Raw genomic sequence first — 26,078 nt, forward strand, 5'->3', positions numbered from 1 at the left:
ACTGTAGTTACAAATGTGCACTCACCAGAGCTGCCTTTTCCGGCTTCAGGGTTGGGGATCCCGCCTTCAGAGGGTATTGGCTCTGGGGTGATGAAAAGGTCCTGGCTGCCGGGGAGAACAGATTTACCGCTTACTTGCTATGCATTCTCCTCCTCTTCCTCATCCACAAAATCCTCCTCCCTGTTGCGTCAGACTCCCCACATTGCAGGTGTCCACGGACAATGGTGGGGTAGTGGTAGGGTCCCCCCCTAGAATGGCATGCAGCTGATCATAGAAGCAGCATGTATGGGGCTCTGACCCAGATTGCCCGTTTGCCTTCTTTGTCTTTTGGTAGGCTTGCCTGAGCTCCTTAACTTTCACGGCACTGCTGTGTGTCCCTAGTATAGCCTCTGTCCACCATGCCCTGTGAGATTTTGGCACGTATATTGGCATTTCTTCTTTTTGGTCGGAGTTCTGCCTGCACAGATTCTTCTCCCCATGCAGCAATCAGATCTAGTGTCTCCCTTTTGGTGAATGCTGGAGCTTGTTTGCAATTTTGGGAGGACTGCATGGTCACCTGTGCTGCTGAGCTTGCTACGCTGACCAAACAGGAAATGAAATTCAAAATTGCCCAGGGCTTTTCCTGTGTACCTGGCTCGTGCATCAGAATTCAAAGTGCTGTCCAGAGCGGTCACATTGGAGCACTCTGGGAGAGCTCCCAGAGGCAGTACCGTCGATTTGCATCCGCACTACCCCAAATTCGACCCAGCAAGGTCCATTTTAGTGCTACTCCCCTCGCCGGGAAGGAGTACAGAAGTCAATTTTAAAAGCCCTTTGAGTCGACGGAATGGGGTTGGTTGTGTGGACGCATCCATTTTAAAATCGACCTTATGCAGCTGAGTTCGACTTAACCCCATAGTGCAGACCACGACGAACTGTCTCAAGTTGGATATCTAAACACTGATGCACCCAAAACTATGAATTTTTTTATTATTTTTAATTAGGTTGCAGAAGTTTAGCTGGCTGTTTGTGTCCACAAATCAGGTATTTGGATGTCTACGTTGTCGTTCCTGCCCGAGTTGTCTGTGTGTAAAGTGAAAGTCTGGGTTATGCCCCTATTCACATTTGGCTTGTAGTGTGTTGTGTTTTTATTAAGAACAAATATTTCTAGAGCTCTCTGCCACTATTTGCAATGTAATCTGTCATTTAATGGGCAAGATTCCTTCCAGTCACTGGGCGGGGGGCACAGGTTTGTATTGCGATTCTGTTGCCACTGCCATCCGCTGTATTCCAGTTGTAACTTCTGCAACACAATTTTAAAGGATCACATTCAGCCCTGGCTTAAATGAATAACTCCTGTTGAAGTCTTAGTGTTGTAGTCACTTACGCCAGAGCTGAATTTGGCCCCAAATAAGTCAGAAAAAGGTCTAGAATGGCATTTTCTTAGGCAACATATTGTTGCTTTTGGGTCTTTTAAAATTGTCTGACTAGCAAAAGCCAAGATTTTTATTAATTTTAGTACAAGGGAAGAGACCCAGATAACCTTGAAGTTTGTTGGATTCAAAATTAAGCTTCTTAGGTTGGACATTGCAGAGCCCTTACAGCCATGGGAAAGTGAGGGAGATGCCATTCAGCGTTGTGTACCATCAACACTGACAGATGTTCTACAAGTAGATGGTGAGATTTTATTCATATTGTGGTAGACCCAGGCCAGTTGGGTACAGCAGAATAGCAGAAGGCAGATATGCTGACCACTGAATTAACAGTTTTCTGTTCCCTGACTGACCAGAGCAGGGACTGCTCCAGGCTAATGAGAACACCTGACTCCAATTAACCTGCAAAGAGGTGAGGCCATTAAGGTAATATGACCACCTGACTAATTAAGCCCCTCTGATAATATAAAAGGGCTCACTCCAGTCAGGCAGAGAGGAGCTAGAGGAGAGGAAGTGTGGTTGAAGGGCTGGTTAATGAAGACACCCTGAAGTCATTGGTAAGGGAGCCCTAAGGTAAGGATGAGGAAGGGGAGAAGCAGGAGAGCTGTGGGGAAGTGGCCTAGGGAAATGTAGCAACTCTGACAGTAAAAGGTGGCTGCCAACAGCTGCTGCCATTAAGGGTCCCTGGGCTGGAACCCGGAGAAGAGGGTGGGCTAACCCACCACTACAGAAACACCTCCTGGGAGGGGGAAACAGGCCCCTGTCAGGACAGGAGGCTAAACTGCTTTGGCATGAGGCCGTAGGAGCAACGGAGACTTTGGGAATTATCTCACCAACCTTCATTGCTGGCTTATGATGAAAAGGGCTCAGTAGACTGTATCCCGGCCCTAGAGAGAGAAGGGTTATGTGGAGGGTTGCAGTGAGCCTCTGAAGCTAGCATAAACTGCCTGGAAGCGTGGGACCCACAGGGACAAGGTTGGCGCTCTGCCACAATATCTATTTACTCTCAGTTGTATACAGTGAGATAGTGAATACTGGTGGGCTAGTTCACTGGCCAGGGCATCAAATCACACTGCCACAAGCAGCAGGATTTCAATCCCTTCTCCTCAGGGTTGAGTTTTATTTCTCCAAATCAAAACAATGCAGTGCAAGTCAAATGGATAAACCAGGTCCCTTCCCCCAGCTTGGGGTCTTCTGAAGCTCTTATTCTGAACTGGCTCCTGGCTGGCCTTTTATCTAACCAGTTGGCCTGCATGCTATCACCTGATTTGTGGTTTCACTCATCTCCTGGGAGACAGCTAATTTAGTCACAAGTGCAGCTAAGTCCACCTCCCTTAAAGTTTCAGCCCAGCCTGGGACTGGCACCTATCTTGTGCTCTAGCCACTGCTTTTAGTTTTGGATGATTCTATTTTCAATGAGTGGATCCCACAACAATCTCTTGAAGAACAACAACCCCCCCCCCCCGACCCTACATCCCATATTCTTCACTGAGATATTATGATATGATTATGGCATAACTCTGATGTATTTTATGCAAGATGGGTCATGTGAGATATCATTGAAAAGGTTATGATTAATTATCCTACCTATATGCATGTATCATTTTGGTATCTGAAGTTAGGAATGTTGTCTATGCAGCTATTACAAATGTGTTTATGCATGGGGCATGCCTGCTAGGCAGAAGGCAATCAGTCTAGATGGCTGGCTGGAAGGGCCATTAGGGAGAACAATAGGTCTTGGAAGAAGCTAACTGCCCACTGGGGAGTCTTCCTGGGGATGCTACAAACAGCCTCAGAGTCATGGCTGCTGTGACCCTAGAGGGACATGTGACCAAGTCACCTGCTACTGGAATCCATCTTGGAATACCAGTGTTTTTCCACTGACTGGACATGGGAACCAAACTAGGAAACAAAATGTTCCTCCCATATGCAAAAGCTATTTAAGGCAGAGGAGTGACATCATCATGATTCTTCACTGACTCCCCACCCAAAGGAGACTTTTGGAAACACCTGAGGAGGGACTGGACTGGAGGAGAAGGGTTGGACCCAGGGACCCTAGAGGGATTTCTAGCCTGTGAAAGGAATACCTGGGGTCTTTAAGCTGCAAGTAAGGGCAGCTGGTCCCTTAAGCCAGTTGCAGGGATTCTTAAATCATCAGTTAGAGTGAGAATTTGCTACTCATGTCCAATCTCCTTAGTATATTAAGCTTAGATTGTGTTTTTGTTTGTTTGCTAGATAACCTGCTTTGATCTGTTTGCTATCCCTTATAATCACATAATCTATCATTGGTAGTTTTAATTTTGTTTTTGCTTTATCACAAACCTGTGTGTGGAAGTCATAATGGGGGCAGAAAACTGTGTGTATTCCTCTCCACATTGAGGGAGGGGGTGAATTTCATGAGCTTACACTGTACGGTTCTCTGTTCAGTGCAAGATGGTATAATTTTGGGTTTACCCTCCAGAGGGGGTTTGTGCATTTGACTACTTGGCAGTTCCTTAGCTGAAGCCTTCCCTTGCAGAGCAGATCACCAGCGCATTCACACAGGTAGGGAACATACAGATGCTGTGAAGGTTCAGACTAGAGCCTGGGAGAGGGCTTGGCAGGCTGGTCACAACAGTACAGCGTAAAGGGAACTTAGGCTGGTGGGCTCAGTGGTACCCCAGTTCCAGGGGGCATCCTGGGGGAACCCAACACATCCCCATAGTTACCTCTCCCCCACTCCCCTCCTCAAAGACCCAAAACTTTCAAGCACTTCAGCCCTCCCCAAGGCACCAAGAACTTAATGGACCTGAAAAGCCCAAACTTTGGGCTATTTCAGACCAAGTGTGATAGAGTGAGTTCCAGTGCTGAAGTGTCTTAACAAAAAATGCCTTATCAGCTGCCTCCTTATTTTTTTCAATCAGTCTAGTTCTTCAACTGACTGCAACTACTGCAGTATCATGGGGGTCTCTGAAGGAGGGGTGCTGAGGGCCACTGAGGGATTTATAGGTCAGAATCAAAACTCCACATGTACACTGCTTATTATTTCTGGACCAGGACCCCATTGTTAGATACTGTACAAACACAGGATACTCAGCAAACAGACTGCAGCATTCGCCGGGAGGGTTTATAAACCCATAGGTGGCATCTATATTGGAAAACTTCAGCTCCATCATTGATAACATGGGTGGAAGCAGAGCTCAGAAGTTTTCTAGCATGCTGTTGTCTAACCATGCTTACAGCCGTGGGGAGCTGTGTCAGTGGTGAATTAGGGCTACTGATTTTCCTACTGTTGACAAGACCATTTATAGAGCATTGCAGTAGTCTAATATTGAGGTAATCAAGGCATGGATCATGGGATCAAGTTCTATAGCCAAAAGAAATAATCATAACTCATGATTTATTTAGGAGGCAGATATAGCACAGGTGGATTTCTAGCTTCCAGGTTTGTATTTGCTGTGTTGCCAAGGAGAATAAAATGTTACTTGTCTTGTAAACACAGCAGACTTGATTTCTAAATCACTGAGAGGATAAATCTGGAGACTTATAATGTCATTTTGACTTAGTCAGTTTCCTGACTACAACTGCCCTTTGAAGTGGCAGGACAACATAGCTCTGATCTGTCATGATGTGACATGTTACCTTGAGACACACCAACAAAGACACTTTCATGATAATGGTCCAGAGAAAAGCCAGCATCACTCTTTGATGGGTTGTGTTGGGTTTTTTTTAAACTCTGTGTTGGTGGCATAACACAAAGTGAACATTTGCAGCTGCCAAAGCCAACTGATGCTCATGTTCTTCTGGCCTGGAAAGTTTTGATATGAAAATTGCTGACATATGAACCAAAGTGAGAAATATCACATTTATGTCTGTGGAAAAAGAGTGTCACTGAGAAAGCAGCAAGGTTTGAAGGAAGGTGGAGGGTTGGGGAAGAGGAGAGTAATGCTGAAGCCTGAGAAACACGCAGTCCTTGTTGTATTTGTATATGAAGGGACAGGATTCCTTTGTGGAGGGAAGGAAAGTTTTGACAATAACAATGTCAGCAAGGTAACCACAGCTAGAGCTTATCTGCCCTTCAGTCCAAAAGAAGAATTTGTGCCAGGTTCTAACATTTTCTTAGTAAGATGTGGAACTAGAGAAGTAGGACACAAACAATCCACACATCCATCTTTTTACTGTGCATGTATACTGTGGGCTGCTAGAACCTGAGTGTAGAGGCAGTCCACAGCTACAGTATTTCAGGTGGAGCTCCAGGAGGCCTTCATGAACTGCTTTGTGTGGTGGGGGAGTTTACCCACTACTTTTGTTCTTTTACAGAGTGCAGCATCCTTCCCCCATCCATGACAGTCCTGTTTTTGGGGCCCACTGCACTGTGTGCCCCAAAGGGAGTATTTAGGTTAGGGTCTCAGAATGTTCCACACACCCTCATGTATCCTCAGGACCTGCATTATGTGTGCATGTACATATAATTTTATTTTATTTTATTCATTTTATTCACTGCAGTCCTAGACAATATATATATATATATATATATATATATATATATATATATATATATATATATATATATATATATATATAAACTGAAGTTACTAATGTTCTCAAAATACAATTCTTTAAGAGACTAAATGAACATTTTTTTTCAATAAAAACAGCTATAGAACATATATTATTTAACACATGACCTTGTGATGGTGTTTAGTCTGGAGATGTACCCATCTTTGGTTGTAATTGCATATTTGCTTTACTGGTGGGAGCCTCATAAATGGATTTTGAAGCCTTGCTGAGGACAGTGTTGTTGCACTGTATTTGTATTCCTTTCAAAATCACTTTGCTTCAGGCAATGTGAACTGACAACAAAATGAAAATGTGTCCCACCGCATTAGGGTATTTTGTATATTCTCTTTCTTTCTTCAACTGCAACTTGATTACAGAAGTATATCACATGATTGGCCCTGTGCAGAGGCTGCCCTCTGTAGAAATCAATAGCTGTGTGTATTTAAATTATTACAGATGTAAGCCTTATGGCCAGAAGCTCCAGGGAGAAAAAACTCCCTCCTTCCCCTATTGCTGAATAAGGAAAAGTGCTGTCATAGATCTATGCAAATGAAGCTCTCTACCCGCAATTCCATATTGATACCTCCCAGGCTTAAGAGACAGACCTGCAAAGAGATCCTTGAACTACTGCTACTTGCTGGTCCTCACTGTGAGTGGGGTTTGATGCATGGGTGAGGTAATGCGGTCAGGGACTACTATCTGCAGTACATTTTTTTTACTGCAGGGAAGAGAGAGGAGGTATCTTACTTTTTATTTGTAGACATTCTGTTGCTGTGTTTCCCAAGTTTGACCATTCCCTTTCCCCTAATAATGACTTTTTGTTTGTGCGCAGTTTCGGAGTGTTGTTGAGTGGGGAAATTCTGCCCGTTAAGGACATACAGGGAGTGGGTGTTTGATTTTTCCCAGGTTCCTGGGGGTGAGTCTCTTCTCTAGAGGGACCCTAGATATATTGAACCATTTTGCTGCCGTTAGCCACCTGGCAGAAGGGTTGCACAGTACAAGGAAATTGCAAAGAGAAACCTTATAGGGTCTGGATTCAGGAAGAAACTCTCCTTGGGTTCGCACTTGTAATATGAAACACCTAAGCAAAGACATACTAATTTAGATTGAATGGCAATCCTCTGTCTAGCCTGGAAGTCAAATATCCACAAACAGAAGAAAAGGTCAATGGAATTGTGCTAGCTGCATGGCTGATAGTCATAACAGTAGAAAAAGGGTATTAGAATGAGTGCAGTGGAGGAAATGGGACCAGGTGCTGCAGTACTTTCCAGGTAGCAGGCCTTGCCTGGTAGCTGTGCGGCCGAGACTGTCCCTACTACAGTGAGAACTATTATAGACTGAGTTTAAATGTCTTGCCTAGCAGAACAGCATACTATAATTAAGCTTGCATCAACATTTCTGTTATAAATGTAGCTTTAGGGATTTATAACCCTCTTTAACTATTCCCTCCAAGCTGTAACATGTCATGCAGTGACTTTACCTAAGTGCAAAGAGTCTAACACCCAAACTGGGCTCTCACTTACTCTGGTGCAGCCCCATTAAAATCAGAGGGGTTGAACAGATGTTGGGCTAGGCTGAAATTGGCAACCCACCATGTGGTATGTGGCTGTACCACCCTGGGGCAGACTGAGTCACAATTCACGTTCTAATCGCAATCCTTCCTCTGCTCCCCTGTTTTTGGGGGGAGGGTGTTGGGACTACTTTATTTCACCCCTTTTCATGGAGCAAATGGGGATGGAGTGGAGCCAGGGCTCTTCCCTTTCCTATCCCCCTTTGTCTCTTCCCTATCTACTTGCTCTCCTCTCCATGGCAAGAGTTAGTCTGAGCAGTTATGAGCCCTTATTCCTCTCTCTCTGGCTAATTGCTGTGCTGCCTCAGGAACAGGGCAGGAAGCAGATTGTGACTCAGTCAGTCTGGTTCCTGGTTTCTTCCCCTCCCCTTTGCTCCAGGACAGATGTTATCTCTCCCAGCCCCTTTGTTGATGCAGATTACTTCCCCCATGGCATAGGCTCAGTTGTGGTAGCCAGCACCTTGGTGAGTGGGTAGAAACAAAGCTATATCCTCTTCCTGCACAGGACGGGGAGCAGCACTGGGCAGGTAGGGCCAGAGGGGGGCAGGACGTTGACAGAACTTTGGTTCTGTCCCACCGCCCCCTGCACCAGCTAGCAAAGGGGCTGTAGAAAATTACTCCCTCATAGGAGCAAAGGAAGAAGTAGACTCTACAACCACAATTTCTCCCCAATTTCTTCATACACAGGGTACTGAACAAAGGCTCAATCAAGCCATTAATGTACACAGGGCTTTCTGTTTGGACTGTGAGGAGGCCTCAGGATGAGTTTTCCCCTTATCTCCATCTCTCTAAGGTACCACATTAGCTGCAGGTGAAACTCTTTTACACAGTATATAAATGTAAGGAAATGTTCCTGGGCTGTGAATATATTTAATGTTCAGTGTTCATTCTGAGGGCAATGAACAGCTCAGAGTTTGAATTTCCTTTCAGGAATGCTGTAGGAGTGTTTCTGGAGTTAGACATTCTCCTCTCCTCTCTAGTGTGAGTCAATGCATATATTTTAGAAGAAAATAAAATATTCACTCAGGATCCTTATCTGGCAGAAGCCTGGAGACTTAAACTGAAGAGGACAGCAGGTAGGGAGACTGGAAGCTATTGATGAGCTGACTTTAAGAGAGTTAGTATGTAGAACTCCCTCTTTTCCTGTCTCTGAGGCATCTGATCGCATCTCTCTAAATCCTGCCTTAAAACCCTTCATTTCTCTTCAGCTTCTGACTGACTCTGTATAGTGTATTGTGATGCTGTGTATTAAGGACATGTCATAGTAATTCCATTACCAGATCTCACAGTTATAACATACAGAAAACTCCCATTGACTTCGGTGAGGACTACAAGGTCAAGTTCTGTTCATAGTGAGGATTTCACTGGGCACCAATGCCACAGTATCGAAATAAAAAGCATTGTGTGATCATGTTGTAATGTAACCCATTGGTGAGTGGGCACAAAGAGCAGTAACTCACAATCTGCACAGGATATGTCTGTTACCGCCCCAGCTGGAGAGCTTTGGCTCAAGCTGGAACAGCTCATGCTTTAACTCCTGAAGTCCCTGCCTCAATCCACAGTGTGTTGTCCAACATGTAAACGGTCACAAAGATGAGGGCTCATGGTGTTCAAACTGCTGTGGGCCTCTTACTTTCATGACGAGCTTCCTTTTGATCAGAGGAAGTACATAAACCATGGGTGAGTGGGAGGATATGTGTGTGTCTTACATTTCCCCCTTCTGTGCTGATTTATGGAGGATATAATTGTTCTAAACACACACACACACACATTAAAAATGAATCTTTAAAGGCTGATGGCTGAAGATATTAGGCTCGTACTATTTAAAACAATTAAAGGAGTAACAACAAGAGAGTTGACATAGGTTACACGTTATTTGGAAAAGAAGAAATTACAGTGAGGCCAAACTAATACTGCGGATGTTATGGATGTGCAATGCAGGCACTGAATTTACATCACTGCTCATAGTTTAAATTGATGTGACACGGGTAACGGCCAGATTTAAAGGTTGAGAGGTTTGGATGAGCACTCTCTCTAGAGGCAGAATTAAAAAAAGCAATGAACAACAAAACCCGAGTTTGCATTCAGCTGAATGTGGGTCTCCTTGTAGGTTTCTTGGCCAAAAGAAGCCATTGCACCACCTGTCATGTGAATGCTACAGGTCTGTCCATAAAACTAGAATATCCAATTATTGCCCCACTCATAGAAAGAAATGTACACGTTAGTCTGTTGCAGCGCAGGAACGGTAATCCAGTTTTGTTCATGTAATGTTGGATGTGCATGCCCTACTTTATCTTAAATAACTAACAGGTTAGCTTTAATTTTCAGATTCACCAAGATGTTCTCTGGCTGAATAATTAAGTGATCGCTATGCTTTAATCCTTGCTTATACCTCTTCTACGTTTTTATCACCCTCCCTTATAGTGCCACATGTAAAACATGGGGCCTGACCATCACTTACAATCATGTGTAGTGCTTACTAACATGGCTAGTCCCTTTGACCTCACTGTGCCTACTCTGGCATGAAGCACTGCAGTGGGCAGTAAGTGTTTGCAGGATAGGGTCTTTAGATTGTAAACTCTTTGCAGCTTTCTGTGACACCTCTAGTGTGCTATAAAATGATTTACAAACATTTATTAAACCTCACAATGCTGGTAGGAGGTAAGAAAGTATGGTTACCATACATTAGCCTAAAGGTGGCCTCTAATTTAGAGCGCCTCCATTTTTTGGTAGCAAAAATTTGCGACTGCTTTTTGAAATCTGGGCCTAAATGACTCATCTGAGGTTGAAGGGGATCTGAGTCGGAGCCTGGATAGGAACTTGTGAGTGCCAGCCTCCTATTCCTGCATATAGACTATTCTTCTCTATGTACATACAGTTTAAAATGTCACACACTTTTTTCAAATGATTCCTTCTGTTAAGAGTATCTATTTTTAAGAAAGGGGAACAAGTGATTTGGGAAACTACAGGCCTATTTAAGCTCAATTCTATGCAATGTCTTGGGACAAATTTACAAAGAGAAAGTAATTAAGGACATAGAGGTACATAGTAATTGGGATAAAATACAACATGGTTTTACAAGAGGTAGTTCTGGTCCCTGGTCTTTTAAGAAAGATGAATTCAAACGAACAGGTGCAGAGAAGGGCTACTAGGATAATCAGAGGAACAGAAACCTACCTTATGAGAAAAGGAGGACTTGTAACATTTATTTGAGCATAAGCTTTTATGAGCTACAGCTCACTTCATTGGATGCATGCAGTGGAAAATACAGTGGGGAGATTTTATATACACGGAGAACATGAAACAATGGGTGTTGCTCTACACACTGTAACAAGAGTGATCAAGTAAGGTGAGCTATTACCAGCAGGAGAGCAAGGGGGAAAAAACCTTTTGTAGTGATGATCAAGATGGGCCATTTCCAGCAGTTGATAAGAACATGTGAGGAACGGTAGGGGGGGAAATAAACAAGGGGAAATAGTTTTACTTTGTGTAATGACACATCCACTCCCAGTCTTATTCAAGCCTAAGTTAATTGCATCCAGTCTGCAAATTAATTCCAATTCAGCAGTCTCTTGTTGGAGTCTATTTCTCTCCCCCCCCCCCCCCGACTTTTCCTCACTTGTTCTTGTCAACTGCTGGAAATAGCCCACCTTGATTATCACTATAAAAGGTTCCCCCCGCTCTCCTGCTGGTAATAGCTCATCTTACCTGATCACTCTTGTTACAGTGTGTATGGAAACACCCATTGTTTCATGTTCTCTGTGTATATAAAATCTCCCCACTGTATTTTCCACTGCATGCATCTGATGAAATGAGCTGTAGTCCGTAGGACTTTCTGGGAGGGAAAGGAGCGGAGATGTGGTGTGTTCAGGGGGAGGAAGCGGAGAAGAGACAGAGCAGGGGTGGGGACTTGGAGGAAGGGAGTAGAATGGGGCTGGGGCTGGGGTGGGAAAAGGCAGGGTGAGGCAGGGACTTTGGGGAAGGGGTGGAATGGGGGTGGGGCAAGGGCAGTGCAGGGGTGGGGGTCAAGCACCCACCTGGCAGAGGGGAAGTCGGTGCCTATGCTGCCTACAATGGCATATAGCTGATCTGTGACTGCTAGTAGCAAATATCCCCAATGGCCAGTGATGGGATGCTAGATGGGGAGGGCTCTGAGTTACTACACAGAATTCTTTCCCAGGTGTCTGGCTGGTGGATCTTGCCCACATACTCCATGTCTAACTGACCATATTTGAGTTCAGGCAGGAATTTTCCCCTGGGTTAGATTGGCAGAAATCCTGTATCTTTAAATCTTCCTATGGGGCATGGGTTACTTGCAAACTAGTGTACATGGTGGATTCTCTGTAACTTGAATATTTTAAATCAGTGGTTCCCAAACTAGGGGCACTGCTTGTTCTGGGAAAGCCCCTGGTGGGCCAGGCAGGTTTGTTTACCTGCTGTGTCCGCAGGTTTGGCCGATTGTGGCTCCCACTGGCTGCAGTTTGCCGCTCCAGGCCAATGGGGGCTGCGGAAAGGGCAGCCAGTATGTCCCTCGGCGCGCGCTGCTTCCCACAGCCCCCTTTGGCTGAGTATGGTAAACCCCGACCAGTGGGAGCTGTGATCAGCTGAACCTGTGGAAGCAGCAGGTAAACAAACCGGGCTTTACCTGAACAAGTGACGCCCCTAGTTTGGGAACCATTGTTTTAAATCCATGATTTGTGGAATTCAGTAATGTAGCTAAAGGTTGAGTCTATTACAGGAGTGTGTGGGTGAGGTTCTGTGGCCTAAAATGTGCAGGAGGTCAGACTAGATGATCACGATGGTCCCTTTTGGCCTTAAAGCCTGAGATGGGCACAGGTAAAACTCCTGCGTAAGAGCTCTTGGGTACCTCATGGCTCTTTCAGTAGAGGAGGAAATGGAGGCTAGTTATGCTGTTACACTGGTGTATTGTGCTTCAATTAGCGTTTAATTCTCCTCACTGGTGCAAAGCCTATATAAATAGTAGGTGAGCACTCACTCAGGCTCTCAGCAGCTGCTGCCACTGCCCTCAGTACAGGTTGGGCCTGCTGCCCTTCATTATAATTTACAGTCCTATTGGCTGGAACTTGCATATTGTGCTTCTGCAGAATGAGTGGCCAGGGAGCCCTGCTCTGTGACACATGGAAGGGGCAGAGACCCCCTGTGAGCTATTGATGTCTTCTAGGCCCACCCTCTTCTCTCCCCCCCCCCCGGTCCCCCTCAGCTATCAGCACAGTTATAATGTTCTAGCTGCAGGGGAGCCTGTTGGAGGCAGTGCCATAATTTAAAGCGATTTTTTTGCAAGTGGTGAATTTAGCCTTCTGCTCTGTTTGCGGATTATGCACAGAGGCTTTGATTTTTTGTTTGTTTTGTTTTTTTTGTTAAGTAATCTGTTGTTTGTAATTGGGTGGGGAAAAAACAGATTAGGCAAACAAACTCAGCCTGTGGGTTGTGAGGGAAGGGTTCACTGGGAGTAGTTGCTCTTCATTTTTCATAGTGTTTATGTACATCACATGCGGTTGTTTCTGATCTATGTTTGGATGACTTGGCGCTTTGAAAATGAGTTACAAATGATGGCCAGTGTGTAGTGCATGCTATTCATGTACAAATACCCTTGTTCCTGTTCAAAGGACAGCCATTCCACAGAATGCACTGGAGCAAAAACTGATTGGTGGTTGAGGAAAATAACTAGAAGGCGCATTTCGGATGCACTGGAGAAGAGCACTGTAGGTAGCTGGGAGGCCAGAGACAAGAATTGTGCAGGACTCTTGGAAGGGGATAAGCAGGACATGGACAATTACAGTGGATGAAAAAGGAAAGGGTCAGGTTTGCAAGATTTTGTGGCGTCAAACTGGCAAGACTTAGTATTATAATGACTGTGTGTGGTGGGGAGTGAAAGATGACTTAAAAAATTGTGATCCTGAATGACAGGGAAGAATGATTGGTTTTTTTTTTGGGGGGGGGGGAGGGAGAGGGAAAAATAAGCAGTTCATTTTTTACCATGTAAATCTGCAATGACTTTTGGGGGGTGGTGGCTTTTTTTTTTTTTTGGTTAAGGTTTCAATTTTAAAAGGGCTCCTGTGGCATATTCAAACTTTCCCTCAGACAGTTTTCAATGAATGCAGATGAGAAATAAGAATCAAAATACCTTGATCACAGGAGTTTCCCCACTGCCAGTATCTGGGAAGCTATCGCTAAGAAAAATCCCCATTGGGATCAAATACTGGTTCAGTTTAAAAAGAATAAAAATGTAATGTATTGATTTTTCAGTGGGATAAAAATTTGATTCTTAATGGTGGGTAGTATTTGATTCATATTCCCCTTTTCTCCTCCCACTAACCTTGTCTGGAGTTCACCTCTCTCCACAGGTATTTTAAAATCTGTTTGGTCTGAGATCATGATTCAGGGTTCCCTTTCTGAATGTAACACTTCATTTCATCATTTCAGCTGGCTCCACAGCCTCAGGTAATACACTTGAGCATGACATAAAAAGTGAGCCTAGCAGGCTATAACAGCATGATGCTTGCTAGCTTGGAAGAGTGTGTTCTTCTGAGTTCACTGTCAGGGTATGAAACAGACTGCAGTGTTAACCATTATCTAAATAAAATACCATATGAGCTATAATAACAAAACTGCAAAGAGCAGGTGCCTTACGCTGGTGTAGCATGGTCTAATAGCTAGGAGAGAGAGCAGATTTCTGATTGTATTGTTCTGCACAACGTATTTTACAACGTCATTTATGTTTTTCTCCCATGGTATTGCTGGAATTGAGTGCCACCAGGTGTTCATTGATGAGTATGACACAAAAATGCTGATTACATTTAGAATCTTTCTTAATTTAATAAAGAGACAGTGGCCTGTACTGTAACTCCACCAGCTTCACTGGCATTAGATCAAGATGAATTTGGCTCAGTGCCTCACCTTGCTTAACAGCTGTAGCATGGAACATATTGCTAATATTGTGGAGGAGCAGTGGTAGCCACACCATAGTTAAAAATAATTATATACCAATTAGCTTACCAATATAGCCCCGTTTACAATCCCACAGCCCACCCAACTTCCTTTAAAAAGAAATCAGTCCTGAAATTTGGCATGCTATATCTCATCTTAGAGGTGACTCCCTTGCTGGGAAGTTTTCAGGGAAAAAACAGAATAGGAGATTTAAAGTGTTGGGGTCAGACTCATGGCATGGTCCCACTCTGGCTTCTTTGTGCCACTCCAGTCGTATAAAGGGAACACAAACTAGTCAGATTTCACTCCAGTTATACCCTCAGTGTAAGGAGGGTATCATAAGAGCAGCTGGAATGGTTACATGCTGCCCCCACTTGAAACCTTTAGTGCAGAGGGCGTCAGTGATGTAGGGGACATTGTAGGTGATGGCCAAACCCTTCTGGCAGCCAAGAATAGCCAAAAGGGTGAGCCAATTAGTTTAATTTTATCATTTAATTGTGTTGTAGTAGTTTAACTCACGTTATTTCATATGTAATCAATGTGTGATGAATAGCTAAATTGGATAGGATTATAGCAGTAGAAGACTGACAAGTATTTAGGAGTGACAGGTGTGTATTAAGGACATAAGTAAACTAAAGCTGTAATGCAAGGCCTACAGGCAGAGGACTGTAAGATATATATATATTTTTTTTTGCTTAGCTACACTAGGCCACAGGCTTAAGGAGACTTGATATGGGTGGGTAACCTAAGACTGACCCTATGCCAATAAGATCACAAGATTACTGTAAAAGATGTGCCAAAAGGTGACACTTCAGAAAAATAGACTGCAGGATACCTGATTTGTAACATCATGGGAAGGTCTATTCTGACCCCGAGTTTCTCTGAAAACAGGTTGATGTAGATATTAATAAGATGCTAATAAGGAAAAAGGGGAATGAAGAGAACAACCTATGGCAAGTGGGGCACCCCAACATTTATGGGGTGTGGATAAGGAAAAAGAGATTGGAACCCTCATGCATATGAATGTTTAGGCATGGTCAGAACAACAATATAATAGAGGTTCCCTGGTTGGGTAAAAATGGGAAGACCCCAGCAGGAACCACCTGACTATTGATGACCATATTTTGAGAGATCCACCAGACTAGCTAATATCTTCGGGGATGTGATTATGAATACAGCATTGGCTGTGGCTTGGGCTCTGTCCAGTTGGGTAGATATGTATGTGAGTGTAACATATAACTTATAATACAAAGACTGTTTACTTGTAACTGTGTTTTGTGGTCACTGTATTCATTCTTCATGTGCTCCTAAGAGTCTCCAAGTCTAAGAGTAAAGGGTAACTTTTTTGATTTGGAAACTGTAGCAACAGGAGCTGAGCCCACTATAGGTTAACACGGAATCATTAATTCAGTTCAAATAAAGAGAAGGCTACAAGGGTCCCCTGGGGAGCTGCTGTAGCCCATCTCTCGTTGCTTTTTGAAACCTGTCCCACTTATCTGGCTTATTTGCTTCCCCCCTCCCTCTTTCGGACAGAAACCAAAGCTATTCCTTTGTTTGCTCATTATTTGGACCAGATTGAAGAAAGTCCCAGTCTTTGCTCTCTGTATGTTGGACATAAACTGGTCATTGAATAAAGAAAACGTAATGGAGCTGAGGATGAAGCCCTATTTATAACGTCACCAAATTCTGTTCACATTTACTCTGGTGTAAATCCAGAGTAATTCCCTTGACGTTAGCATAGTTGCTCTGGATTTATGCATGCGTAACTGAGAACAGTATTTAAAATGTAATCTGTAAAGCACCTTGAGGTACTTCCAGATAAAAGGTACTGTATAAATTGTTATCATAGCAGGTGCTTTCCTTGAGAAGGGAGGTTTTCTTAGGCTTTTCTTCTTGGCAAGGCAGGATCATAACAAAAGCTTTAGATCTCTGAAATTTGACAGTGAATTCGCCTGTCCATGCGCCTATGATTCAACACAAGATCAAGTGATACAGTGAGCTGTATCTACTTTCTGACTTGAAGCTGTAACTCTATACATCATGAACACACAAGAAGAGACATTAACGCAAGGTATTGTTAGCACCTGTTCCTGACAAAGTGACCCATAATTTTTTTTGTTTTGCTTTGTGCATGGCAGATATTAGATGGAGCAGTTTTATCTGTCCCTCTAAAAGGTGTGGGTTTTTTTTTTTTTAAGTTCAATGAAGGCATTAAAAAGTCAGAAGGAACCAGTTAGCCCTTCTCACTCAGACTTCAGATCTCCTATACGCTGGGTTTAGATTGCTGTTTGGGCTATTTTTAGAGCTAAATTTAAATAGGATGATGCAAGTTGGTCATACATTCTACTTGTTGAACTACAACATGCATTGTTTGAGGCTTGGTTTATAAATAGTACATAGTTGCAAAGGTAACCCACATCCAGTCTTCCCCTCTCACGATGGCTGGGCCATGTACAGAGATCAAGAGGCCTGCTACAGCGTTGGATGACAGAGTTGGGTCTTCTAGCCTCAGGCAGTAGAGGATTGTGCTTTAAGACCCTGAAGTCCTGGTTTGATCCCTGTTGCCAATGATCTACCCAGAGACTTGTACTACAGCGTTAAAATGATGAAAGCTGGAGTTTATTTTTGTCAACATCCTGTTTCATTTACAGAGCACTCTTGTTGAGCATGATGCTTTGCAGGGGAAGGAGAAGGCAAAGTCCTTGGTCCAAGGAGCTTACAGTCTAAATAGGACAGGCATGAACAGCACAAAAGATGACAACAGGCAGGTGAAATGCAGGGTAGGCATCAGGAAACGGGTTGGAGGAACCTGTTCTTAGAAAAGTCTTATTTATACAGAATAAATAGAATGACCCCATGGTCTAAAGAATAAGATGCAGATCTAGTGGGCAGGATAGATGGATTAGGAATAATATTAGGAATAATAAATTCCTTTTTTGACCTGTCTAATCTGAAGTGGTGCAACATTCAGGAAGAGGTTCCTGATTGGCAGGTGGAAATGTGGAATTTTGGGGAAGGGAAAAGATTCAGAACAGATGCAGATTTGATTGTTATAATTTCATCAGTATCCGGTATTAAGTGCCTGACCCTGAAAAGAAAAGGAGTACTTGTGGCACCTTAGAGACTAACAAATTTATTAGAGCATAAGCTTTCGTGAGCTACAGCTCACTTCATCGGATGCATTTGGTGGAAAAAACAGAGGAGAGATTTATACACACACACACACACACACACACACACACACACAGAGAACATGAAACAATGGGTTTATCATACACACTGTAAGGAGAGTGATCACTTAAGATAAGCCATCACCAGCAGCGGGGGGGGGGGGGAACGAGGAAAACCTTTCATGGTGACAAGCAAGGTAGGCTAATTCCAGCAGTTAACAAGAATATCAGAGGAACAGTGGGGGGTGGGGGGGGAGGGAGAAATACCATGGGGAAATAGTTTTACTTTGTGTAATGACTCATCCATTCCCAGTCTCTATTCAAGCCTAAGTTAACTGTATCCAGTTTGCAAATTAATTCCAATTCAGCAGTCTCTCGTTGGAGTCTGTTTTTGAAGCTTTTTTGTTGAAGGATAGCCACTCTTAGGTCTGTGATCGAGTGACCAGAGAGATTGAAGTGTTCTCCAACTGGTTTTTGAATGTTATAATTCTTGACGTCTGATTTGTGTCCATTCATTCTTTTACGTAGAGACTGTCCAGTTTGGCCAATGTACATGGCAGAGGGGCATTGCTGGCACATGATGGCATATATCACATTGGTAGATGCGCAGGTGAACGAGCCTCTGATAGTGTGGCTGATGTGATTAGGCCCTATGATGGTATCCCCTGAATAGATATGTGGACAGAGTTGGCAACGGGCTTTGTTGTAAGGATAGGTTCCTGGGTTAGTGGTTCTGTTGTGTGGTGTGTGGTTGCTGGTGAGTATTTGCTTCAAACACCTACAAGATCTCTATCATGCATTCCTACAACTACAATACCCACCTGCTGAAGTGAAGAAACAGATTGACAGAGCCAGAAGAGTACCCAGAAGTCACCTACTACAGGACAGGCCCAACAAAGAAAACAACAGAACGCCACTAGCCATCACCTTCAGCCCCCAACTAAAACCTCTCCAACGCATCATCAAGGATCTACAACCTATCCTGAAGGACGACCCATCACTCTCACAAATCTTGGGAGACAGGCCAGTCCTTGCTTACAGACAGCCCCCCAATCTGAAGCAAATACTCACCAGCAACCACACACCACACAACAGAACCACTAACCCAGGAACCTATCCTTGCAACAAAGCCCGTTGCCAACTCTGTCCACATATCTATTCAGGGGATACCATCATAGGGCCTAATCACATCAGCCACACTATCAGAGGCTCGTTCACCTGCGCATCTACCAATGTGATATATGCCATCATGTGCCAGCAATGCCCCTCTGCCATGTACATTGGCCAAACTGGACAGTCTCTACGTAAAAGAACGAATGGACACAAATCAGACGTCAAGAATTATAACATTCAAAAACCAGTTGGAGAACACTTCAATCTCTCTGGTCACTCGATCACAGACCTAAGAGTGGCTATCGTTCAACAAAAAAGCTTCAAAAACAGACTCCAACGAGAGACTGCTGAATCGGAATTAATTTGCAAACTGGATACAATTAATTTAGGCTTGAATAGAGACTGGGAATGGATGAGTCATTACACAAAGTAAAACTATTTCCCCATGGTATTTCTCCCTCCCACCCCACCTCCCACTGTTCCTCTGATATTCTTGTTAACTGCTGGAATTAGCCTACCTGCTTGTCACCATGGAAGGTTTTCCTCCTTCCCCCCCCTGCTGTTGGTGATGGCTTATCTTAAGTGATCACTCTCCTTACAGTGTGTATGATAAACCCATTGTTTCATGTTCTCTGTGTGTGTGTGTATATAAATCTCTCCTCTGTTTTTTCCACCAAATGCATCCGATGAAGTGAGCTGTAGCTCACGAAAGCTTATGCTCTAATAAATTTGTTAGTCTCTAAGGTGCCACAAGTACTCCTTTTCTTTTTGCGAATACAGACTAACACGGCTGCTACTCTGGACCCTGAAAGAGATCTGATCGCTTCAGAATGCAGTGACTTGCCTGCTCCGCAGCACAAGCTGCAAGTGTCCATTTCCCTAGTCCTTTGCTTGCTGCACTGGCTCCCCACGCAGAGATCAAAGCTTCCACTTTTTACATTCAAAGCATTCTGTGGGATTGGCCTGAGCCATTTCAGAGGCTATCTTGATCTCCCACAACAGCTATAATCCACTGGAACAACACCACACCTTGTGAGCATGGCAGACAAGCTTCCTTGGCACCTGGCCCATCACTGTTGAATTCTGAGATTAGAATGAGCCTTGGTGCATTCGGAACAAACTTTAAAACTCGTATCTTTGGCCTAAACCAAAGAGGACAATTCTATTTAGGCTGACCAGATGGCAAGTGTGGAAAATCGGACACAGGGTGGGGGTAATAGGAGCCTATATAAGAGAGAGAGCCCCAAATATTGGGACTGTCCTTATAAAATTGGAACATTTGGTCACCCCAATTCTATTCAATAGGGATGAGGTGGAAAGGAACATAAGGGACCTGACTTCCCAATGCCTTGCACAGTTATCTACTTCTGCACACTGGGTGTAAAATGTTACAAATCAAAATAGCAGCTTTTTATACTCTTTGCACAGATGTAAATAACTGCACTAAGGGAGGCAGATTTGGGTCTAAAATCTTTTAGGAATGGAATCTTGTAAGTCACTCAAATACCTTGATGAGCATAACATACATGTGTCGATAGACTTGTGAGCCATGATGCATCTGTATGAGTACTGCTAGTCATTCACCAACAGACAGCATTACATAGCATGTGCAAAATGTAAGTATCAGAAGGGGAAAAATATGAGTTGGATTTAGGGAGGATTCTTGGACCAAAGCACTAAACTCCAAAGGAGACCCTATTGCTCTTCATGACTTGGGCATCACAACTAGGCCTGACCAGAAAACAACAATCCGTTTAATATAAAATTTCAAGGTGATTTTGTTTTGGTTGCAATGTGTGGGTGCTCTCCCTCTCTCTAGGTATGCCGCTATGAATCCACAAAACCTTCCAAATGCATTTTTCATTGAAATTGATAAATTTCCATGGAAATTTTTTGGTTTTGATGAAATGACATTTCAGCTCTAATAATGTTGACTGGACCCCTTCTAGAATTAATTTGTATTGCTGCCGGGGAGGTAAGAAGAGAATCCATTAACAAGAAAAAAAACAAACTCCAAGAACAGTTAAATGCTTTTTTTTTTCTTCTCATTTCTTGTTTTATGTCCTCTTTCCTGGCTTTTATGTGTTTTTATATTTCTCCCTCAGGTTACAATAGCTGTGCTGAATGCTAATAATATAATACTTGATGCAACTACAGGGTTCATTTTTGAATTATTCTTTTCCTTGAATATTGAAAACTTATCTGAACTATTTGGAGTAGTTCAATTTGGTAGTAGTTCTATTTGGAGTAGTTTGGAGTAGCTGGGTCAATTCACCAGATTATTTTGGCATAGAGAGGAGTTCAATAAATATTATTTTAACAGGTATTCCTTGCTAATTTGTTTAGCAAGGATTTCAAGCATAAATGACTCTTTCATAAAGGATCCCTAATGGGGGGGCCATATAAAAATCTTTATTAAATGCATTAGTCCCCTGGCATGACCTTGTATTACATAAAAATACAATAAAAATTCATGATAGACTAAGAATAAAAGTCAAATGTATATTTTAATTAAATGAATAACACTTAAAATATTTGGTGAAAGCAAAATTATCGCAGATGTTTAACTGATCTTTCTTTGGAAAAATGCATTTCATTGTAACTTAATTGATGTATGTATTACACTTTTAATGCAATCTGTGCTAAATTTGTGTAATCTGAAACTTTTAAATTATTCTGCTTCTGACAATTAGCTCTAAAGAACTGACAGTTTTCATTTGATTTATATTTGTGTAAATGCCGACAGTCCGGGCAAGTCTCTTTAAAAAAGTTTTGGCATGATCTTTCTTTGAGAGTGAACATGAAAAAAGATGATAAAGGACTGTCTAAAACACTGAATTTAAAGGTCTTAGAGTGAGAGACTTAAGTATTCACAGATGGTTGGTTGCAATTTATAGTGCAATTTAAAAGTTACTACTAACTTCTGCAAACACAGCTTTCTCTGCTGAGTCAGTCCTTCCCTTTCTGCCATGACTGTCTACTCATCTGTTGTGTGCTAGCCCTTAAATCCAGGGTTATGGGCAATATGGGGAAATGACTATCTGTGTTTTGTACAGTACGAGGCACCCCTGCTCAGTCCCTTGTTTCTGGTGTGGCAAGACTAGAAATATTAGGGAGACACCGGGCCATGCCATTGCTGAGGGGTGATGGGGCACAGTGCTTTGCATTGCTTAAAGGGATGAAATATTACTAGGGAGTACCATTGTTGAGTGCGGAGGAAGTTGGGATATGTACATTCTAACTGGCAGCTAAGTCTCACACACACCCCCCCCCCCCCATGAGGGACAGGAGTTGGGATTTTCATCTCCAAAACCAAAGCCCCTGTCAACTGAAATAAGAATTTCTCCTCTAACTGTTGGTAATGCCTCAAACAATTATGCAAAATTCCCTGTAATCTCAATCAAATTCGTATCCCCAGCAGTCTGTTAATTACGCTGAAAATGTCCTCCATTTGGTCATCTAAAATTGTTCAGTGCGTCCCGTGATACATTTGATAACTGAGGATGGAACTGTTCTAGTGGTAGCTAATGAGGTAGTTCAAACAATAGATTGTATTTTTGGGTGGGAAGGTCCTGATCCCTGTGCTCCATCCTGCAGGTGTGGGATTTAGCTGATACTATAAGTGTTCTCTGTATATTTGTATTGCCTTCTAGAACCACATAGATTCTGTAGCCAAACTTTCAAAAGATCTCCACACCCTCAATTGGCCCAGATTTTCAAAACAACTCAACACCTTGAGCTCTCTTGAAAATCTGGCCCCACATGACAAGAAAACTGGTATGTTGCACAGCTCTGATTTGCCTGGAAAAGGGTCTCCATGAAATAAGATGTCTGAGAAGGGAAGATTCTGTGGGAGAAGGTCTTAGGGCAGGGGTTCCCAAGTTTCGTTGCACTGCGACCCCCTTCTGACAACAAAAGTTACTACATGACCCCAGGACGGGGGACTGAAGCCTGAGCCCACCCCATCCCTGCCTCCCTGCATGGAGGGGCCACAGCTCCACTGCCCTGGGGTGGGGGCAAAGCTGAAGCCCAAGGGCTTCAGCCCCAGGCACGGGACCTGTAATCTCAGCCCCACTGCCCAAGGCAGAAGCCTGCAGGATTTGGCCCAAGCCAGTAAGGCTTAGGCTTAGGCTTTGGCTTCGGCCTCTGGCCCCAGCAAGTCTAGCCAGCCCTGGCGACCCCATTAAAACGGAGTCATGATCCACAGTTTGAGAACCACTGTCTTAGAGTATAGCTTCCCAAGTGCATGAAAAAAATAATTTTTACAGAGCTCCTCCATGAACCCATGTCTGTCGTTCTCTGGGTTTGATGACTTCCTTTCCCCTTCGCTAACAGATTCCAGCATTTTGTTGACTGAATTCACTGCAGCAAGTTCACCCAAAAGCCTATTATTGTCTAATGCTTGCAGCTTATTAATTCACAGAGAAATAACACTACATTTGAATTTGGCTTTTATGTAAGTTAAAAACAACAAGTACAGCAATATTAAAAGAAAATATCCAGTGCAAACACCTTTGATGTATAGTAGAGATCAGTACAGTGTTCCTTAGAATAATGTTATAATGCAGACTGCAAAAAACCCCACAGTGATTATAGGAAATGTTATCTGGATGTTGTTTACAGAAGACTCTTTAGCTATGGCACTGAATAATTTTATAGCTAACATTTCCTGTTGAATAGCAACACCTTATTATACATGAAAATCTTAAAACATAAGTATTAGTAAGAACTCTTTATAACACAATCGTGCATCAAGGACTGGATTTGCAAACTAATGATTAAGTGAACAAACACAAATTTAAAAAAAAGTACATTATTTATAAAAGGCCTGATCCAACCACCAATGGGAAGATTCTCAATGGGTTTGGTCAGGCCCGTATATGGAAAGTGTACTACAATTTGAATAATTGATGATAGTGTCCTACTAAATGTTGTATAGTGTATTTTGAAAAAGTAGTGAAGTACTAATAATGAGACCACGCTGCAGATTTAATACCTTGCTATTAAATCTTTTTGCTGAAAAAGGATGCTGGGTTTTGTGTATCAGCTATGGGTGGCTTAGCGAAATGCAAATCTGTGAAATTCCGCTACACTGGTTTAAAAGAGAAGACTTTTTAGTATTTGGATTAGCGACTATAATATAAAATCCAATCTTAAATCAAGAGATCAGATAAACTAATTCCTATTGATCCTGCAAAACTGGGTATCTTATTGGCAGGACCCTGCTCCCATTAAAATCAATGGGAGTCTTACATCAGTGGGAGCAGGAGCCAGCCCATTGTCATCACTTGCCTAGATCCTGAAAAACATACATGTTTGTTTGACTTGATGCACTGTGTGCACTGGCTTTCAGCTGAACAGGATGACTCCCTGCTGTGTATGAAGTTAAGTATGTGCATGTGTCTTTGCATGATCAGGGATGCAGTGGTGGTGGCACCCAAAACCTTGCTTATGTTCATGCCTTGGTATTTCAGACACAATAGAATACACAGATACAATAGTCTGGTCTGGATGTCCCCAGTACTTTCCTAGGTGGAAAATACCCATTTTACAGTACCTGTTTAAAAACAAAATTCACAGTAATGAGACCCTTGAATTTTTTCCCCTGAAATAGTTAAATTCCTTCAACTATATTAAAAAGAAAACTCCTAGAAAAACCAACACCTGCTTAGCCTGTAATATGTGTGATTTGATTGTTGCAATCCAGTGAGACCTACAGTTCTGGAGCCTTAACGTTCCACCTGATCTGCAGGTTTCCTGCTCAGCAGGGTATAGTCATTGAATAGCACCGAGATCCTAGTTAAGAAAGGAAAAGCTTTTTTTCCTGAGGATAAAGAGAGATTTTAATACTCCAGGACTGTGCCAGAAATCCCCACAGGCAAGCTTTTCAAAAATGACCAATTAAAACCACTCTGGTGGTCTTTTAAAAATCCCAAAGAGTTCTACTATCTTCATGCAGTAGCCATTTTTAGAGTGGAAAGGTAACTAGTGAATTGGGAAGAAGGGAGATATCATGAATCTCTTGGAACATAATGGAATTATCTTTAATATTAAATGATGATCCTCCCCTTTATTGTATAAGCAAAGGCATAGATTATCCATGCAAGATGGTACAGGAGGCAAGGCAGACTTGAGGGGGAAGTGGCTACAGGTGCCTCCATTATATGTTCCTTCCCAGAGCTGCTAGACTCCTCCGTTCTTAATTTTGCATTGATAAAAGGGGGTGTGACCACATGGAATGGGGAAGAAATCGGGGTCATGCTGCTGTAGGCATCAGCATATATATGGAAAACTTTCACAGGTGCTGGGCAGTAATGAGGCAAAAGACATGCTTTGTGGAGCCTACCTGTGGGTCATAGAGAACTAGTGTCAGTGGAGGAGCCGCTGCGCTAGCTGAGCTGTCCATGCTGCGGGAATGGGACAAGAACAATGTCACTAATTTTTAAAAAAAAATGGATTTCGTTGTAATTTTTTAACCCAAAATGCGTTGAGGTTTTTGGTGTCTAGAATCATAGTTACATCCTGCACTGCTTGTGTAAAGATCTGTTGATCCTCCTTTTGCATACTAGTTGCATCTTGGCTTTCCTATCTGTCTCGGGGGGGGAGGGGGGAAACTAAATACAGTTGATTTGAACTTAATACACAAAGTATTCATTTGGCTCCAATCCATAAAGCTCAGCTAACATTTTAAATCTTGGACCCCAGTCATTTAGAAAGTCATAGTCAATATCTGAATCTGAGGATCCTGACTCCAAAGAGCTAAGAGATTCTGCAATGGACTCGGCACCTTCATAGCCATAAATGTGAAGAGTGTCATATGGCAGCAAATCCCCATCATTGTCAGCTTCATCCTTCTTCACCTCAATCATAATTGCCATTTCCCCAGTGCCAGAATTTCCATTTCCTGTTGGCTTCTGGACCTGTGCATACAGGCAGGGCCCAGTATCCAGGTTCATGCCATTCTTGCGGACAGAGTTGAGCACAGACACATCGTAGCTGGTAGTGTCCATTTCACCACCACCTTCTTCATCATAGGTGACAAGCTGCTCGTGAATCTCTGCCACATTCTTCCTTAGTACAGTCAGCTCTTTCTTGTGCCTCTTTCTCAGAATGATTAACAATGTGATTACTGTAGAGAAAACATATCCCAGCAGTTGTAAATAAAGGCAAATATAGAGAATTAGAGTAAACCAAACTCAGTGTAGTTAAAATTGAACATAATCTGAAGTTCTTTTTCAGGAAAAATGCCATTACATTCTTTTTTGAATGTTATCTAAAACGTTCCTAATGTAAGTCTGATGTGCTCACAAAAGAGGCCCGTTTTTG

At 42.9% G+C, this 26,078-nt stretch overlaps 1 protein-coding gene across 6 annotated transcripts in view; it reads right to left on the minus strand.

The window, feature by feature from the left end:
* Positions 1-10,896: 10,896 nt before the first annotated feature.
* CDH5 (cadherin 5) overlaps positions 10,897-26,078 on the minus strand; it is a 68,437-nt gene continuing 53,255 nt past the window's right edge. For 5 of the 6 annotated variants that reach the window (XM_038368421.2, XM_038368422.2, XM_043495315.1 and 2 more), the window contains one exon: positions 23,152-25,881. In XM_038368421.2, the coding sequence (XP_038224349.1) occupies positions 25,388-25,881 (494 nt within the window). In that variant the 3' untranslated portion in view covers positions 23,152-25,387. Of the gene's footprint in view, positions 10,909-23,151; positions 25,882-26,078 lie in introns of those variants that run through there. The other variant, XM_043495312.1, reaches the window with a different exon arrangement.

This window comes from Dermochelys coriacea, chromosome 12, assembly GCF_009764565.3.
Source record: "Dermochelys coriacea isolate rDerCor1 chromosome 12, rDerCor1.pri.v4, whole genome shotgun sequence".
Lineage (NCBI taxonomy): Eukaryota > Metazoa > Chordata > Testudines > Dermochelyidae > Dermochelys > Dermochelys coriacea.